This window comes from Bombus pascuorum, unplaced genomic scaffold (assembly GCF_905332965.1).
Source record: "Bombus pascuorum unplaced genomic scaffold, iyBomPasc1.1, whole genome shotgun sequence".
NCBI lineage: Eukaryota > Metazoa > Arthropoda > Insecta > Hymenoptera > Apidae > Bombus > Bombus pascuorum.
Window position 1 is genome coordinate 928,364 of NW_026869730.1, and position 20,689 is coordinate 949,052.

At 37.9% G+C, this 20,689-nt stretch overlaps 1 protein-coding gene and 1 pseudogene across 1 annotated transcript; one reads left to right on the plus strand and one right to left on the minus strand.

Annotated features, from left to right (window-relative positions):
• Positions 1–180: 180 nt before the first annotated feature.
• LOC132915643 (5S ribosomal RNA) lies at positions 181–299 on the minus strand (annotated as a pseudogene).
• A 7,667-nt stretch (positions 300–7,966) lies between these two features.
• LOC132915614 (conserved oligomeric Golgi complex subunit 4-like) lies at positions 7,967–8,463 on the plus strand. The gene is made up of 2 exons (XM_060975448.1): positions 7,967–8,103; positions 8,170–8,463. The coding sequence occupies exons 1-2, from the start codon at positions 7,969–7,971 to the stop codon at positions 8,425–8,427; spliced, it is 393 nt and encodes a 130-aa protein (XP_060831431.1). The 5' UTR covers positions 7,967–7,968; the 3' UTR covers positions 8,428–8,463.
• The last annotated feature ends 12,226 nt before the right edge of the window (positions 8,464–20,689 follow it).

Here is a 20,689-nt window from a genome sequence, read left to right on the forward strand (position 1 = left end):
CCACTAAAAAAACCACTCCTCCTTCTTCCTCTGCTTTGAGGGCAGACAACCCCGGTAATACCAGGCGGCAGTCATCAGGGTTGTCCTTTCATGCCCCGCTGTATCTTCCTCTTCGGGCAGTTACTGCTCGCGTCATCTTCTTAGACAGTTCAAATACTGGGCTGATCTCCTTCTGAAAAAAACCAACACCACGCGGAGTTCCCAAGCGGTCACCGATCTTAGTACTATCCGTGCCCGGCGTTGCTTAACTTTCGTGATCGGACGGGAACGAGTGCACTCAACGCGTCTTGGGCGTTGGCCGGTCTTCATAACCTGAAGGTTTGCATTTTTCCCACTACTTCAGCGTCGTACTGGTACTTTTACTTCTGATAGCTTAGACATGAAATCGTCTAAACTTCTCAATTCAGGACACAAATCAGGCTCTTTCCAGGGATTGCTCTGCTGAGACGTGCCTTCATCATCGCAGCGTTCGTAATTTATACAATTTTCCTTCTTCAATAATTTTTCTTTAAGTTTCTGCAATTTTAAAGCTTTAGATGATTGCTTGATGCGTAATTCATTTTCAGCTTTGAAGAGAGCACACGTCAGCATTGCTTCAATCCGTAAATCGCGTCTGCGATTTCGGCAATACCTTGATTTTTTACTGCGGATTCTTCTGATCCAAGATGCTAATCGTTTAGTACTACTTGGCTTGGCGTCAATATCACAAACTCTCTTCTTAGACTTTGCCATGACGACGGCTTCGTAGTTTTCTTAATTTGCAGGAATGCAAATGTCCTCTTTTTCGAGGTTAACACAGTGTCGATGTTACGATATTCACGTTTTCTTATTGTTTCCTAAACTATTTCACCTAATTAATGAATAAATTATAATAATAAGTACACTAACCTGTATATGGCTCGTGATTGTTGTAGAACAAGATAGAACAGGTTCACACAACACACAAAATGTTTGAAACTGTCGAGCAAAATAAGATCCTCTCCGCTTGCAGACGACTCGACAAATGCCTACGTTGCGCGTCTGATGGTGGCTTTATATACCCTCAAGCTTGTCGTTACGTACTGGTCTTATGCGCGAACGATAGAAAGTAATTCCATATAGAATCTTACATTATTATAATTTTTGAAAAATACTACAATCCAATTAATTTTTAAAAATATTTGCGACAATTTTAATGCAAAATCTTATATACTTTGTACATTATATTAAAATTCCTCATTTACAGGAAATAATCAATAGCGTATGAAGATGTTCTGCGGTTAATTTCTAACCAATCACGTGCGCCATTTTGCAGGCGTCATTTCCGGTGTAGATATCTTCCAACCTAACCTCAAATTTCTTCACATATTATTTAGAACGTATATTAATGTTGATGTACTAGAAATATTATTGTTAAATATTATAGCCAATATTACAGTTAAATGATTAACGGTAATAAAGTACCATTTTTTCACAATAAAAAAAGCATTTTTTTTAATGATTCCAAGATATTTGGATCGATATTTTACTACACGATCAATTCAGTTAACCCGATCCTGACATTTTTATTAATGTAATAACTTTACAAGCAAAAAAAGGTAAAAAAAAACTATTTTAAACGTAAGATCTAAAATTCTGATATGCGATAAAATATAATATTTTTAATGCGAATAAACTTTTTTATAAAATTTTTAATTTCTTGTTTTTTTTATAAAATCAAATCTATAAGTAGTAACTGGAATTTTTTGTTTGAAACCTATTCATCTTGAATTAATAACAAATCTTTGCTGCAACCACTATTAATGGCTTTAACTTTATCAGTGTTTAACAAATTTCTTATCTGTAACGATAATAGAAAACTGTATCTACATTCTATTAAATTTTTACACTTTACGTCATGAGAAGTTCACGCAACTTTCTTTCAAATGAAGTATATGGTAAAATTAATCCCCTTTCTTCTGTGTATATAGTCTGCATAATTTTATCCTCAAATTTGGAATAATTTAAAGTAAATAAAAGTTGTATGTAAAAATACGCATAAAAACGATTTTGTACGTATATTCGAATAGTTCCTTATAATATATTAATGATACATATATTGTGGGATAACCATAGTTCGGTGAAACGAAAATTGTTTTTTTCACGTTTATAAACATAAAATGCACTATCTATCGATAATTAAGTATCATTTTAAAATTAATTAGTGTTGAAGTGATCGTCACTTCTGAGAAAACTCTACATCTGGTTTTCGGTTTCTCAACCGCCTAAGGTCTTCGAAAGCGCATAGACAAAAGAATGCGTCGAGGAAAGACCATAAGCGGTACACGTCCGACGTTGGTTTAGGCAGTTGTTTCAGTCTCAGGGTAACGTTGCTAGCGAGAGGATCTGGATCGGCTTACATAGTACTACATATTTTGTAATTTATTATTCACAATATATACACTTTCAATACCTTGTAGTTTGCTCGCGCATTTCTTTAATTCCATCCACTGAATAACCTTAACAGGTTATGGGCCCAGGGCTGTAAATTGTAAGGTAGCAACGCGAAGTGAATAAAGTGTTAAAGTGTTGTGCTTAGTAAAGTAAGTGATAGTGCTAAAATGGAATCAGCAAGTGCGAAGATCGAGATGTTACGTGGCGAAGAAAATTGGCTCCATTGGCGTTTTATTATGCGTACACTTTTGGAGGAAGATGACGACCTGATCAACGTGTGTGAAGGGAATCTGTGTCATCCAGGTAACAGTACAGAAAAGGGAATCGCCCGTGAAAGATTTTTGAAGGCAGATCGGTTAGCGAGGAAATTAATTGTGACCTCGGTAGGAAGAAAACCGTTGGATCTTTTTTTATGCTGCACAACAGCACATGAAATGTGGAAAAAATTAAACGCAGTATATGATATGAAGTCGAATGAGAATCTAAATATGGTCTAGAAGCAGTTCTTCAATTTTAAATGGGTGGAATCTGAAAATGTGTCCCACAACTTGTCGAAGTTGGAACTAATAGCAGCGAAGATGAAAGCCCTTGGAAGTGAAATTGCCGAGAAAATGCTGATAACACGCATTTTATCGGCGTTACCGAGTAAATTTGATCACTTTCACAGTGCATGGGATTCAATGGAAGAAGAAAAGATGACCCTAGACAGGCTTAGTACCAGACTGATGACAGAAGAAAGCAGATGGAAGAAAGACGACCAGGAAACATCGGTGGCGCTGGTAACAAAAAGTAATAATTGTAAAAGGGAACAGCAGAAGCGATCAAATAAAATTGAATACGAGAAACAAGGACGAAGCTGTTTCAACTGTGGAAAAGTTGGATATCTAAAAAGAGATTGTTTTAGATGCTATATATGTAAAAGGAAAGGCCACATCAGCAAAAATTGCTTCAAAAATAATAAAGGAAACAACAGTAGAGACAACCAGGAACCCAGAAATCAAAATCGTGATGACAACGGAATTAGCCTATTAGGAAGCACCTCAACGATACATGCGGCAAACCACGATGTTTGGATAATCGACTCAGGAGCTACGGATCACATGACAGGACGAAAAGAATGGTTCAGCGTTTTCGAAAAATTCGATAACACGGTGAAGATAGAGATCGGCGATGGTACATTCATGGAAGCATGCGGCAGAGGAAAAATCAAAGTAGAGGCTTTTGTGGATGACAAATGGGTAGCATGTACAATGAAGGATGTATTATATGTACCAGGTATGAAAAGAAATCTGTTTTCCATTAGATCTGTCGCAAGGAGGGGTATAGACTTTTGTATTTTAAAGGATGGGGAAAAATGTATATTTCTACAAAACAAGAAGGTAATAGCAAGAGGTTCGGTTATCGGAAATTTATATAAGGTCGATATGCGAGTTATCGTACCGTCAGTTTGCAATCTTAGCAATAGAGCGGAATCAAACGCGGATACGTTGCAATTATGGCACGAACGGCTATGTCATCAAAACATCAGACACGTTAAGGATTTCTTAAAGAATTTAAATATAAAAGTTGTAGAGGATAGTAGCTTTTTCTGTGAAGGTTGCGCATACGGGAAACATCATAGATCGAGTTTTCACGAGAAAATCAAGCGTGCGACTAAACCTCGCGAAATTATTTATACGGATGTATGTGGACCTATGGAAGTCGAGTCATTAGGAAAGAAACTGTATTTTTTGATATTTAAAGACGATTTTTCGAAATTCACGAAGATTTACTTCTTACGACATAAGTCAGAAGTAATCGAAAAGCTAAAAACTTTTTGTTTAGAAGTCGAAAACCAATTCAATAGTAAGATCAAAGAAATTCATAGTGACGGAGGGAAAGAATTCAAAAATAAAGAGGTTAAAGAATTTTTAAGAAGTCAGGGAATTAGGCACACGGTTAACGTCCCATACACTCCTGAACAGAATGGCGTTGCAGAAAGAGAAAATAGAACAATAGTAGAGGCAGGCCGGTCAATGCTACATTCGAAACCAATCCTACCGTTGTTTTTATGGGCCGAAGCCATGAACACAGCAGTGCATGTCATAAATAAGACAGGGCCAACAGGACAAGACAATAAAACACCATATGAACTATGGTACGGGAAATCCCCAGATGTAGAAAAGTTTAGAGTTTTCGGTACTGAATGCTTTGCACACATACCTGCGGAAAAGAGAAGTAAACTTGACAAAAAGGCTAACAAAGGATATTGGGTAGGCTATTTAGATGACGGACGAGGGTATCGAATATACGTGCCGACCGTAAGAAATGTAATATTAAGCCGTGACGTAATATTTAAGCCCGAACTAGAAACTGCAAAATTCGTTAGTATAAATTTACCGAAAATTGTCGAGCGCGAAGATGTGTGTACGCAGAACGATAGAGCATGTACGTATGAAAGCGCAGTGAGTGAACATGAAAAACAACCTCATGTAACCAACGAGAATGTGAGACAATTGAGAGATAGAGACAAAATAAAACGAACCGATTTTTATGGTAGTCCAGTAACGTACGTAGCGGAAAAATTACCGGTGGATTTTAACGAAGCGATGAGATCCGAAAAGAAAGAATTATGGAAAGCGGCTATGAGTGATGAAATGAAATCGCACCATGAAAATAAGACGTGGATCCTTGTAGAAAAACGAAAAGATCAAAAGATACTTAGCAATTGGTGGGTTTTAACGATAAAGCAAAATCCGGACAATTCGGAACGATATAAAGCGCGACTTGTGATTAAAGGGTGTTCACAGAAAGAAGGCATAGACTATAAGGAAACCTATAGTCCCGTTGCTCGGTTTGACACAATTAGATTAATGCTTAGTATGGCTGCCAAAAATAATTTACACCTTGGACAGTTTGACATTAAAACCGCATTTTTATATGGAAGTCTGAAAGAAGACATTTATATGAAACAACCTAAAGGTTTTGATGATGGTCCAAATCGCGTTTGTAAATTGCTAAAAAGCCTATATGGCTTAAAGCAGTCTCCAAGATGTTGGACGGAACGTTTCACAAAATTTATCTCAGATTTAAAATTTTATCAGAGTAACGCAGATAATTGCTTTTATATTTATAGAGAAGATGACAAATTAATGTTGATGACCATATACGTAGACGATGGACTGGTAGCAGCCTCAGACGAATCTCTAATCGATAAATTTTTTAGCAATTTAAATAAAGAATTCAAAATTACGAGTTCGAAAGAAGTAAAGAGTTTTCTTGGACTTGAAATTAATAGACTAGAAGATGGTTCGATATTTATTCATCAGAGTAGGTATATCGAAAGCATATTAGAGAAATTTAATATGAATGAGACAAACAGTGTTTCTACACCTATTGAGACTAATTGGAATGAAAGTAACATAGGCAATAATGATTGTAACGCACCATACAGAGAAGCTGTAGGAAACTTAATGTTTCTACAAACCGTAAGTAGGCCAGACATTAGCTTTGCAATAAATATAGCGTCGAGACATTTAGAAAATCCAAATAAGCAACAGTGGAAATTAGTCAAACGAATTTTACGCTACATAAAAGGGACCGCGGACATGGGACTCTTATATACAAAAGCAGGTAGTCTCGAAACCTTCAGCGATGCTGACTATGCAGGCGACAAAGACACAAGAAAGTCGACATCAGGCGTTGTATGTAAGTATGCGAATGTGGCCATTACATGGCAATGTAAGCGACAACAATGTATAGCTTTATCTACGACAGAAGCTGAGTATGTCAGTGCAGCCTCAGGAGCGAAAGAAATTATGTGGCTGAAGAAAATATTTCTTGAATGTAAAATAGATATCCTCAAGTATACGCTATATGTAGACAATACTAGTGCCGCGAAATTAATTAAGAATCCGGAATTCCATCAAAGAAGTAAGCATATTGATGTAAGATATCATTTCTTGCGAGATTTATACAATAGAGGCGAAATTGATGTAACGTACGTAACAAGCGAAGAACAACTGGCAGATATATATATACAAAGGCGTTGCCAAAACCAAGATTTGACTATTTGAGACAGAAATTAGGTTTGAAAAATAAAAGAGATATTAAGAGGTAATTTTTGTAAAGATGTAGAGTTTTTAGGGAGGGTATCGAAGTGGTTATTACATGAAAAAAAAAAAAGGAAAAACTCTACATGATCTGTTAAGTCTTCTTGTAGTATTTTGAGTAATAAATTAATTTGAATAATAAAGAGAAAGGTATTGACGAAATTAAGCTTCGAATATTTACAAAGAGATAATTGTATAGACCGATGTAGAGTTTTAGGGAGGGTGTTGAAGTGATCGTCACTTCTGAGAAAACTCTACATCTGGTTTTCGGTTTCTCAACCGCCTAAGGTCTTCGAAAGCGCATAGACAAAAGAATGCGTCGAGGAAAGACCATAAGCGGTACACGTCCGACGTTGGTTTAGGCAGTTGTTTCAGTCTCAGGGTAACGTTGCTAGCGAGAGGATCTGGATCGGCTTACATAGTACTACATATTTTGTAATTTATTATTCACAATATATACACTTTCAATACCTTGTAGTTTGCTCGCGCATTTCTTTAATTCCATCCACTGAATAACCTTAACAATTAGGAATCATTAGCATCAGCAATATATGGGTGCAAAACTTAAAGTTAGTTTACAATGCCATTTCTCTTAATTAAATCTTCGATATAAATATCAAATATCATCATATCTGATTCAAATTGTTGTACATATACGAGTAAAACACTAGGAATTACAGATTCTATTATATTATGTACGCTTTATTGATAATAACTTCTTAATACAGTTCTGGTAATTGTTAATATTTATTTTAAAAGATTAAAAGATTAGAGGAATAAAAGATTATATCGTGTGTCATAGTAAGGTAAAGTAAATACTGATTAGGGAAACACTTACCCTGCACTGCTTCTTGTGCTAATCTTTCTCCAGAAGTACTAGGTTTCGAACGCAAGTGCCCTAGTTAACAAACAAGATTATGCAACATATCCCCCTACGCTTTAAAAATAGAATAAAATAATAAAGATCTTACCAACATCAGTTGTTTGATGTTTGAGATCCAAGCTATCTGAAGTAGACTGATTGCTCGAATAAAATGTCAGGTTGCTGATCATGATCAGGAGTATTAGATGATGTATCTTCTATACCAATCTTATTTAGCGAACTGTCTTCCAAACTTTGTTATTCGTAACTGCAGCTATTTCCATCTTGTACTAAATATTCAGGCATTCCCAACTTTAAATTTGGTATTAGTGGTATTATTTCCAGAATTATGTCGATTTTACGAGCGGTTAATGATTATGCTCTAGAACAGTTACGAGTAAGCGCTGTCAAACCGAGGGTTACACTTTGGGTCGATGCATTCTTATCAGTGCATCATCATATGAACGAGGTAAACAAAGTATATAATCATAAGAAATGATTAAAATGAGTTAAGGAAATAAAAAACTCGTAACGATTCGTCAATATCCGTAGGATGACTTATTAAGAAATGAAACAGATGGACCTTTCGTACAATCTTTAATTATGAATTTAGAATTTTTACTTCAAAGTTTTAAGGGAAGTTTAACAGCACCTAATTATGATGCTTTAATTGGTCTTCTTACTGCTGAAGTAACAGCTCGTTTAGAAAAAGTTGTATTAAAGTCTACTTTTAACAGAGTATGTATATTTTATGAATTTATTATAATTTTAATATTTATTCCATCATAATCAATAATTTTTTAGGCGGTAGATCTTATACTTGATAAAGAAGTAAGGTCATTAGCAAGTTACTTAGCCGCTGTTACCTCATGGTCTGTACGTGATAAATTTGCACGATTAACGCAAATAGCTACCATATTAAGCGTTGAAAAAGTAGAAGAACTAGTAAATTATTGTGGTGCAGATGCGATTGCATGGAGATTAACACCTGCTGAAGTTCGACGTATTGCTTCTATGAGGATAGATTTTCGTCCCGAGGATATAAAGAGATTGACACCGTAATTTTTGTTGAATTATATTGGTATAATAAATAATAAGAAACAGTCAATTTTTTTTTATATTTTTATTTCTGATTAATGCATAAATTATACAAAGTTAAAATACTATTTTGGCTTAATAATCAACAGCGTTATTAGTATAACTTAATTATTATTAATACATATAATACTCACGCTGGCGAGAGAGAAGACGGAAATAATGCTCATCACTGGGATGCGGGTGCCGAGAGTGATCGGAATCAAATTAGGTACCTCGGACATCGAAACGTTCGAGCGGATAAATACCTCGGTGTCTCGATCGGCACACACAGGAGTTTCGACAAGCACATAGAAACGGTTTGTAGTAGCGCCGACAAGATGGTCAGAGCACTCAGGGGCATCCTGCCGAAAATCAACGGGCCGCTCTGCTTGGCTCGTAGGCTCTACTACAACGCATGGGAGTCTATCGTAACCTGTGGTGCAGCAGTGTGGGCGGGCCCAGCCGAAATAAGGAGGATGTTGAAAAGGGCGCAAAGAACTGCCCTGTGCATTACAACTACGTCATACCGTACTGTCTCTCACGCAGCGCTTTGCGTCTTGACCGGTAATCTACCGATCTACATCAAGGTGAAGCAACTAAAAGAAGCATATGATAGAACCAGGATCCACAAGACCAGGATCTGCGTAGGAGACGGCACTGAAGGACAGCGCACTGAAGGACGAGCTGGAGATGATCCGGAAGGAGACAAAGGACGAATGGCAAAAGGAATGGGAAGCGTATAGGAGGGATAACAGCACCAAGAAATTAATACCGAACGCGCTCCTTTTTGCCAAGGAGAAAAAAGAAATAGATCACCATACGATGCAGCTGCTAACCTGGCATGGAATCTTCAGTGTCTACAGGAGAAGAATCGGGAAGGACACTGACAGCCAATGTTTAGATTGCGGAGATCACAACGACGACGCGGAGCACGTCCTCTTTACGTGCCCCAAGTGGACTGACAGAAGAACCGAGCTGGGAAGCGGTCTTGGCGAGAAGATAGACGTGGACAACTTTATGGCCACGGTGACCGCCAAGGACGAGAACTGGAACAAGTTCAGCCTGTTCTGTAAGACCGTCATATGCCAACTACGCGGAGCAGTGGAAGAGGAGCTGCAAGACAGCCACGTGCCGCAGAAGGACGACAACGTAGCATGCTGAACTGGCCAAGGAAGGACTAGACTAGGAGCAGCACGGAGAAGGAAATAACACGGGCCAATACAAGGAGAGCCCTGATGAATGCCGAATGGTTTTGCCGTGGTTGTCCGAATTGTTTCAAAATGGGCCGTATAGGAGGATATTATGATGAGTGAGAACTCGTTGCACACTGCCAATCCCCGAATAATGGTACTTCCATTACAACGAGCATACGGAGAATCCTGTTTTGTACATATTCGGCCTTTTCCGGCCACTTCCGGCGTTTTAATTGATTCAAGACGGGTCATATAGCAGGAAATTATGATGTGCAAGAACGGGTTGCACGCAGGAACCCTTCGAAGAATGGTAGTGCCAATACAACGAGCATACGTAGAATCCTGTAGTATACATGTACGGCCTTTTTAGCCATTTCCGGCATTTAATTGTTCCAAACTGGGCCATATAGGAGGATATTATGATGTGTGAGAACTCGTTGCACGCTGCCAATCCCCGAAAAATGGTACTTCCATTACAACGAGCATACGGAGAATCCTGTTTTGTACATATTCGGCCTTTTCCGGCCAATTCCAGCATTTTAATTGATTCAAAACGGGTCATATAGCTGGAAATTATGATGTGCAAGAACGGGTTGCACGCAGGAACCCTTCGAAGAATGGTAGTGCCAATAAAACGAGCATACGGAGAATCATGTACTATACATGTACGGCCTTTTTAGCCTTCTCCGGCTTTGTAATTGTTTCAAAATGGGCCGTATAGAAGGATATTATGATGTGTAAGAATCGTTGCTCGCTGCCAATCCCCCAAAAATGGCACTTCCATTATAACGAGCTTACGGATAATCTTGTTCTGTACACTTTCGGCCTTTTCCGGCCACTTCCGGCATTTTAATTGATTTAAAACGGGTCATATAGCAGGAAATTATGATGTGCAAGAACGGGTTGCACGCAGGAACCCTTCGAAGAATGGTAGTGCCAATACAACGAGCATACGGAGAATCCTCTACTATACATGTACGGCCTCTTTAGCCTTCTCCGGCTTTGTAATTGTTTCAAAACTGGCCGAATAGCAGGATATTATGATGTGTAGGAACTCGTTGCGCGCTGCCAAACCCACAAGAATGGCACTTCCATTACAACGAGATTATGGATAATCTTGTTATGTACACTTTCGGCCTATTCCGGACATTTCCGGCTTTTTAATAGTTTCAAAATGGGCCGTATAGCAGGATATTATGATATGTGAGAACTCGTTGCACGCTGCCAATCCCCGAAAAATGGTACTTCCATTACAACGAGCATAGGCTGAATCCTCTTTTGTACATATTCGGCCTTTTCCGGCCAGATTCGGCATTTTAATTGATTCAAGACGGGTCATATAGCAGGAAATTATAATGTGCAAGAACGGGTGGACGCGCACAAGCACACCGTAAATGGTACTTCCAATACAACGAGCTTATCTTCCGGCTGATCCTTTCCTGGAGTTTTTTTACCTGACCTTGAAACTTGTTTTTTTTTTGTGAACAGGAGACCGAGTTCTTTATTTTTTTCCTCAATTTGTACAATACTGCTTTCGTTTCGCCATGATACAATTTTTTGATACTTGAGTTAGTTAAGAAATTTTTTTTTAGACTGACTGGATGATTTGGAACGAAGCATTTATATTCTTTTATTCGTTGGAGTGGGAGCAGTCTTTGGTCGTACATATATGCCGTCCAGGCGCCTGAGAACGGATGCTGGTTTATCATATAGCTGCTTGATTTGCACCTGTGACATTCCCCCCTTCCTAGATTGAACTTGGTCCCTCAAGTTGTCTTCAGAAGACTTTCGTTGAATCGGACTTGACGTGGCTTGAAAATTACAGCTGATTCCTCCTCTTCCTCAAGAGGAATTATGTATCGGTTGGAATATGGATGTTGGGTGTCGAGGCCAGGGTGCTTGGTACTGGCGGGGCTGTCGCATTGTGGCTGTTGATTACGGTTTCATTTCGGCAGCGCAATAGATTGATACATAATTTGTTCGGTATACATTTCCTGATGCATTCGAATACCCCTATTTTGTTTAATCCATATATACCTAGTATGCATAATGCTATGTACCCTAATGTCTGGAGCGTGGTTAGTCCCCAATACTGTATATCTTTGATTCTGTGTTCGAAATTAAGGGTTTCTATCTCGTCGCCTATTTTATCGATCGTGGTTTTATAGCCTTGTAAATTGTCTATTACCTTTGGTGCTCGCTCGAGTTTATCTAACAGATGAGTGAAACTATCGTTTGTTTTGAGCGCTAGGGTTTTTGTTTTGATTTCGTATTTGACTTCGTTTTTTGTTTCGCCTATACGCATGTGTTCGTCTTTGTACAGTATATCGCAAGATGATAGAAGGCTTGTCAAGTTTTTGCAAAGTGTGTTTCGTTTGGAAAATTGTGTCTATTTCTATCGGACTTGCCGGTATCGCAATGTAACAGTTGCTAGTTTTGAGTTGTATAAAGCTAATGTCTTCGATCTTAAGTACAGTTATTTGGCAATGTTCAATGTGAGGTTTGAAGTTTATTATTTAGCTGCGACAATCGGTTTTCGAGTTTCTGTCATGAATTGGTAGTGTTTGTTTGCATATAGTGGTTCCGGCTTGATTCTTACAAAGTTTGTTGAGGTATTCGATATCAGTGTTTATAAATAAAATACTTGAGGTTAAGTATATCTGATGTTCGACTACTGGAGTCAAAAATACTCCATTTCTCTTACTCGGGATAGGATATATCTGTAATATGTTCCATTCTGTGTTAGAGACTAAAGGTACTATGATTTTGAAGAATATTTTGTCACCTATTGTGAAGATTTGAAGATCACTGATGTCGAGTATAAACTGAAAATGTTCGGTTTTGGCAGAGATCGCGGTGTTGTACATCTGGTTACCTATTGTCTTGGCGTAATTTTCTAGAAATTCATCCGAGTCGGGTATTTGTGGACTAATTATTCCTTGTTTGCCTAATATCATGACGTTAAGTATTTCATCTAATTGGAAGTGTAAAGTTTGCATCGCGGTGTCGAGTTTCATGATCATCTTAAGTATAAATCTATCGATATTTGCCTGCCATTGTTGTTTTAATATATCGCTATGTGATTTTTCTAAGTGGTTTAAGTTTTCTGAGTTTACAATTTTTCTATTAAGTGCTGTTTGATTCGCTATTATGGTTTTGATTTTATTATTGTCATCGAATAGTTTGTCCATATTCTCGTTTATGAGCGTAAGATCGGTATCGTCGAGAGTTCCGAACAAACTTTTCGATACGGAACCTGTGATGTTGAGTAAACCTCGTTTGCTTCGGGTATGTGTTAACGCTTTTAAGTGTTTTGCGAGTTGTTTTAGATTATTGATACGATTTTGTAATCCGTCTAACTGTTCAGCGTATTCTTTGCTGGTTGCACGTGCGTCTATTGTTAATTTATGTGATTCTATTGTGCTTATCTGCTCGTATATGTCGCTAGTGTCTAATCCTACTATAACATTGGCAATATCGCTGTACAAATATACTTTTCCTATGTTTTCTACGAATACAGAGTTTCTTTCCAATTGGGTAATATTTATTTGCGCGGATACTATTCCGGCAAAGAGGAGCGTCGACCTGGAAAGTAAGGTTTTAAACGATACCGTGTATTTTGTTGTTTTGAATCAAATAGTATGGAGTACATACTTTATCAATCGTGTATGGTCCTAACCATTCCACATCAAGTTTATACCCTTTATGATCGTTATGTATTAAGACGGAGTCTCCTTCTTTGAAAATTGATTGAGGTTTTATAATTTTACGTTTTTGATCGCGCTGATATCGCTGTTTACTTTTGATCAACGTTTCGCGAACGTGTTGGAGTCTAGAGTCCCATTCTTTTTTGCGGAACGTGACTTCGTCTGCGTATGTGCGTTGGGGATTCTTGGATATCGTGGAGGGAAGATTGGCTTGGTGTCCGAATGTGAGTTCGAACGGCGTGTAACCAGTGGAGTCGTGTATCATTGTGTTATATGCAAGGCATACAAAGTTAAGTTGATCGTGCCATTCTTCGTCCGAATTTCGCTGTATCGATTTTAACATGTCTGTTACTACTGCGTGTGTTCGCTCTAATGATCCGTTACTTTGTGGGTGGAAGGATGTCGTTTTGATATGTTTGATTTTGAACGCGTCTTCGTACTGTTGCATCAAACTAGATATAAAATTTTGTCCGCGGTCGGTTAGTATCTTTTTTGTAGCGGAAAAGATGTAAATGTAGTGATTCAAAAGTGCGTTCCAAATTGTTTCCGTTTGCTGAGTTTTTAGTGGCACGAGTATTAAGTATTTTGTCAGTTCGTCATGTATGGATAGAATGTACTGATTGCCTTTCTTCGTTTTTTTTCAGTGGGCCTAGTAAGCCCATAGCAATTTTATCGTTTGGTTCGAAGGGTGTGTCGGTGATACAAAGTACTTCGCGCGGTCTGATACGTGTAGTTTTAGACGTTTGGCAGGTGTCACATGATTCTATATGTTGTTGTATGCTTTTCATCAAATCTGGTACTCTGTGCCGTTCGCGAATACGGTCGTATGTCTTTTGTATAACGGGGTGTCCTACTAAATCGTGATTTTCTTTTAATAATTCGTCTATTTCCTCGTTACTATATGTTTGGATTGATTCCCATGCAAAATTTAATTCTTTTACGGTGTCGTTCAGGAATAATAAAATTCGTTTGATCTCGTTCTTTTCGGTCTCTGTGAAACTGTCGTCGCCTGTACCTATCTTCTCGTTTGTACGAATAATTTCGTTTAATTTAGTTAACCACTCGATTCTGTCGTAATTTCCTAACTCTGTTTTGGTGATTTACGGTTCAGAGTCATTTTGAGGATTTTGGGTAACACGTCGGTAGATTTTTCCCAATCGTGATATTTTTTATCGAGTTCTATGTTTGAATCTTCGCGTTATCTGGTCAAAACATGTATTCTAGATAGTGCGTCAGCTGCAGTGTTATCTTTTCCTTTCGTATATTCTATGTCGTATTCATATTCTTCTAACTTTAATCGCCATCTCATCAACCGTGATGAAGGGTCTTTGCAGTTCTGTAGCCATTTTAGCGCTTGGTGATCGGTTCGGATGAGGAATTTACGGCCTAACAGATATTGTCGGAGGCGTTTCACGGCCCATACTATTGCCAAAAGTTCTTTTTCAGTAGTGGAATAATTTCGTTCCGGTGGGTTTAGAGTTCGCGAGATATAACAACATGGATGTCCGTCCTGTGATAAGATCGCACCTATACCTTCGTTACTGGCGTCAGTCGTTAATGTGAATTGTTTTGCAAAGTCTGGGAATTTTAGTACGGGTGATGAACAGAGTTTGTCTTTTAATGTCTGCAATGCTTCCTGGATTTTGTCTGTCCAATGAAAGGTGTCTCCTTTTCTGTAAGTTCGGTCAATGGTTTCGCGATTTTGGAAAAGTTTCTGATGAACTTGCGGTAATAACCTGCTAATCCTAGGAAAGATTTGATGTCTGTGGGATTACGTGGCTATTTGAAATTGCTAACGGCTTCTAATTTTTTGGGATTTGGCTTTACACCTTCGGCGGTTACTATATGTCCGAGATATTCTAATTCTGGTTTAAGAAATTCGCTTTTGTCAGGCTGTATTTTGAGTCCGAGTTCGCGTAAGCGTTGCAATACTATCGCGAGGTCACTATTGTGCTCTTCAATAGACTGTCCGAATATTATAATGTCGTCTAAATGTACGAAGCAATGTTTATTTATGAGTCCTCTTAGCGCGGTATCCATCATGCGTTGAAATGTTGCAGGTGCATTCTTTAAACCGAATGGCATTCTATTGTAATGATAGTGTCCTTGTGGTGTGGAGAATGCTGTGTATTTCTTGGAGTCTGTGTTCATTGGGATTTGGTGGAATCCGGAGGATAAATCAAGGGCTGAGAAGAATTTTGCGTTGCCTAGTTGGGATAGTATGTCGTCTATGTCAGGTAATGGATATGCGTCTTGGTCAGTTAGCTCGTTTATTTTTCTAAAGTCTATTACAATTCGCCATTTCTGTTTCCCTGAGGCGTCTGCCTTTTTTGGTACTACCCAGACTGGTGAATTGTAAGGAGAATCGGATGGTTCTATGATGTTCTTTTGTAGCATTTCGTCAATTTGTCGTTTGATTTCTTCTTTGTGGCATTCAGGCGGTCGGTAAGATTTTGTGTTAATGATTTTATTTTCTTTTAACGTTATTGTGTGTTTGGCAAGGTTAGTGCATGGTAACAAGTCGGTCTCTAAATTGAATACGTCGAGGTAAAACAGCAATATCTTTTCGATTGGTTCACGAAGAGTTTTCTCTATGTGCGAAAGTCTGACTAAATCTTTGAATGTGGAGACTTGATCGTACGTGTTTGAATTTTCGATAAAATTGGTTATTTTGGCTGGGCACTCACCACCATTGATAAAGCATATCGTTGTCGGTTTATGGCCATTGCGGCTTTACCCGTGATTTTCCCGATTTTGATCATTTTTAATAATAGCGTTGGTTCGCTACACATGACTCGTATTTCACGCACTTCGCGTATGAATTCCTCTACTCCGATATCGTTTTCGCCGTTTAACTGTGGAATGCATGTTATCGCGTCTTTGGCCCGTAAGCTCGGAGAGGGGAATTGCGGTTGACGATCTTCGTAAGCGGGATGATTGTCTGCTTCTGTTCGAATCGGAGCGCATGGTGGGGAAATTCTATCTCTCGCGGCAACAGATTCGTCCATGGTAATAAAGGATCCTACCTCTGTAGTAACGTCGTGTCCTGTTTTTATATTGGAGATATTTTTGCCTAATAGTTCTATTTCCGCTGTACGCTTCTTATTTTCACTGTCGGCTATCCGTTGTGTCTCTTCTATACGTCGCGTAAGAAGTTCAATTTGTTTGGTAAAGTTCTCGCTTTGCTTTTGTATCGCGTCGAGTATGCTACAAAACGAATTATCCGTAACTCCGGTTGCGGAAACGGTCTCGGTTTTGTCTTTCCGCGATGTAGACATGATTTTAATAGAACTTAACGAGTCTGAACTATCGTTACTTCTTGGCCTCGAAACGCTTGAGAAACTTGGTTTTCTCGTACGGTAATGTACAATTGAATCCAGATTTCTAGCTTACCGTAGTAGCTATAGCCGTTGAGGAGTCTCTGGGGTTTTTCCTCTCTGGTTGCTTCTGGATTCCGAATCTTATTCGCACCCTTGCTCTGCGCTGACCGTAGTCCTCTCGTCTGGTTTCGTTGTAGCGAAACGTTGAAAGTTGCTGCAGGGCCTCGTAGTACCAAAGATTCGTAGTGGTCCGCTGATCCTTCGATCTTCAATGATGCGCGTACGCCGAAATCGTTATTTCGTTTACACTGAAGCGAATGGATCCTGGTAGGATCGCTAAAATACCACGTAAAAATTAACAAAAAAACAAGAAACTTGTTTTTTGTGAACAGGAGATCGAGTTCTTTATTATTTTTTTTTCCTCAATTTATACAATACCGTTTTCGGTTCGCGATGATACAATTTTTTTTTTTAGTCCTTAAGTTAGTTAAGAAATTTTCTTTTAGACTGAACTGGATGATTTGGAAGGGAGCATTTATATTCTTTTATTCGTTGGAGTGGGAGAAGTCTTTGGTCGTACTTATCATGTATTTCGGAGAAGGGCTAGAGTGACCGAATGCCACCCAGGCGGCTGAGAACGGATGCTGACCGGACGGTCACACGTGATAAGGCGCTCGGAATTTTAGTTTATCATATAGCTGCTTGAATTTAACCTGTGACAACAGCGTTTGATGGAAAGTAGCAATGGATCGAGAAATGAATAGTTTAATCGAATATAAGACCTGGCAATTAGTAGAGGAACCAAAGGACAAAAAAGTATTAGACTTGAAATGGGTATATACAAATAAATCTGATAATCGTAAGAAAGCGCGACTAGTTGTTCGAGGCTTCCAACAAAAGGAAGTACTGGAAGATTTATACTCTCCAGTGGCAAAAATGCAAACATTGAAGTTATTACTATCCTATTGTTGTCAATATGGTATGACGATCATGCAAATGGATGTAGAAACAGCATTCCGAAACGGAACTATAAAATCGGAAGTATTTGTAAAACAACCTATAAGTTACGACGATAAAAGCGGGAAAGTATGTAAATTATCAAAATCATTATATGGATTGCGTGAAAGTTCAAGAGCTTGATATGAATGTTTCGACGAGTATATGAGAAAATTAGGATTTCAAAGAAGTAAGAGCTATTATTGTCTGTATATGAAGTATGAGAGCGATGATGTTATATATTTATTCTATTCGTAGACGACTTATTAATATGTGGAAAAAACGAAAGAAAAATCGATGAAATTAAAAACAAATTGTCAAACAAATTTGCGATGAAGGACTTAAGTGAAGTAAAAACTTACTTAGGAATAAATATTGAATACGATAATAAGAAGGGTGAGATGAAATTAGATCAAAGTAGTTATATAGAGTTATTAGCGAAACAATGTATTATTGAAAATAGTAAACTATATTTTACACTAATGGAACAAAACTTAAGTTTAGAACCCGCACAATCAGCTTCAGATGATATAAGATATAGAAATCTCATAGGAGCTTTATTATATGTTAGTACTAATACTACTAGTAGTAGAACAACATTAGACGTTAGCTATAGCGTAAACTACTTAAGTCGATTCCAAAACAATTACAACCAGACCCACTATAAATATGCATTGAGAATTTTGAAATACTTATATTTAACTAGGAAATTAAAATTAACTTATAAAAGAAATTTGAATGCTGAAGTTATTGATTGTTTTGTTGACGCTGATTGGACTGGAGATAAAGTAGATAGAAAATCCACTACGGGCTTTATCATGAGATTTTTCGGAAACGCAATTTACTGGAAATCGAGAAAGCGAAGTAGCATGACGAAATCATCAACAGCCGCCGAGTATGTAGCTTTATCGGAAGCTGTGAGCGAAATTAAATATGTAAGAAAATTGTTGAAAGATTTCAAAATAATGATCGAGGCACCAATAAAAATTTACGAAGATAATTCTGGAGCGATTGCGATATCGAAATTTGGAAACTTAACAAAAAATTCTAAGTACATTGAAGTTCACTTCCATTTTGTGAATGAAAGTTACGAAAACAAAGAGATTGACATTATAAAAGTAGATTCAAAAAATAATGTAGCTGATATTTTAACTAAGGCTCTAGGGAGAAACAAATTTGAAAATTTTGGATTATTTTTAAGAATGGTTTGATTGATTTATAAAAGGAAATGAATATGCAGCACAAAAAATTAAGAAGGTGTGTTGAGATATATATAATTTTCTGTGCTGGACTGGGTTAAATGCGTAGTAGAGATACTTTATGCGAATATCAGTGTGTTGATGTATGTATGTGTGTGCAGCGTCCGAAAAAAGGAAAGTAAACTTTTCAGTCGGTTAACAGTCGGGTATAGAAGAAAGTGCTGAGACGCGCGCAAGTGTGTATCGATGAATATAGGAGACATCGTCCATGAAATAAATATATCATTATTTTAATATTAATTCTCAGTATATATTCAGTGTTCCTATAATATTATTTCGGCTACAAAGATTCACAATTTTCCACAACAGTATCTTTAATCATAAATTTTGTAATCTGTCTAATACAGTGACTAGATTTCGGTTGTGTTCTTGGATGGTTCTTCCGAATATTATGATGTCGTCTAAGTATACGACACTGTTATTTTTTACTAATCCGCGTAGGGCGGTATCCATCATGCGTTGGAACGTTGTCGGTCCGTTTTTGAGTCAGAAGGGCATGCGATTATAGTGGAAGTGACCTTGTGGAGTCGAAAAGGCAGTATATTTTTTAGATTTTTGTTCCTTGGGTATCTGGTGAAATTCTGACAAGAGGTCTAGGGCTGAGAAAAATTTAGCTTTGCCTAAGTATTTTTTTTTTTTTTTATTTTATTTTGGTTTTTTTTACAATTTGTCCTGAAGGACATTTGGTAAAGTGTTCTACCTTATTGGTGAAAAAAAAAATAAAATAAAAATAAATATAGCATGTGGGTGGCTACCCCCAGCGGGGTGCCAGCTTCGTGTTTTCTAAGTTATATCGTTTATGAGATCTATTGGGTGTTTCCTTTTCAGTCTTCTTGCGATGTTTGTTGTGTTGCACGTTTCAGTTGCCAGCTGGTTCGGGTGTGTTTCTGTTCTTATTCTGCATCTTGTTGCGAATCTGGGAATCTCTTCCTTCACCGTTGGTATTCCCAGGTCTTTCCGTATGTCTTCGTTTCTAACGAACCACGGGGCGTTTACCATTGTTCTAAGGATTTTGGCTTGGATTGTTTCGATTTTGTTTATATGGCTCATTGCTGCTGTTCCCCATAGTGGAATTCCGTATGTCCAGATTGGTTTTATGATTATTTTGTATATTTTCAGTTTGTTTTCTGTGCTTAGTTTGGATTTTCGGCTTGTTAGCCAGTGCATTTGTCTCCTTGCTATCTGTATCTTGTCTATTATTGATTTGATGTGCTGTTTCCATGTGAAGCGTGTATCTATGTGAAGTCCAAGGTATTTGACTTGCCTTGTTTGTGTTATTTGCGTGCCGTTCAGGAAGATGTTTGGTGTTATCTGTTTTCTCAATGTGAATGTAATGTGGTTGCATTTGTTAGGGTTAGCTTTGATTTGTTGTAGCCACTTTTCTATTTTTGTGATGTGCTCTTGTAGTATTGTGGCTGCTGTTACAGGGTTAGTGTGCCTGACTAGCACGGCTGTGTCGTCCGCGAATGTCAGTATTTTGCTATTGGTAGTTGTTGGAATGTTGGCCGTGTATAGTGTGTATAATATGCGTCCTAGGAAGCTCCCTTGCGGAACTCCTGCTTTGATGTCCTTGACTTCGGAGTGTGCGTCCTTGATTTTTATTGTGAAGGTTCTGTTGCTTATGTATGATTTTATTATTTGGTATATTTGTTCCGGGAATTGTTTCTTGATTGTTTGTATTAGGCTTTCGTGGTTTATTTTGACGAATGCTTTCTCTATGTCCATGAATAGCGTTGTACAATATTGTTTGTTTTCTATTGTGTGTATTATTT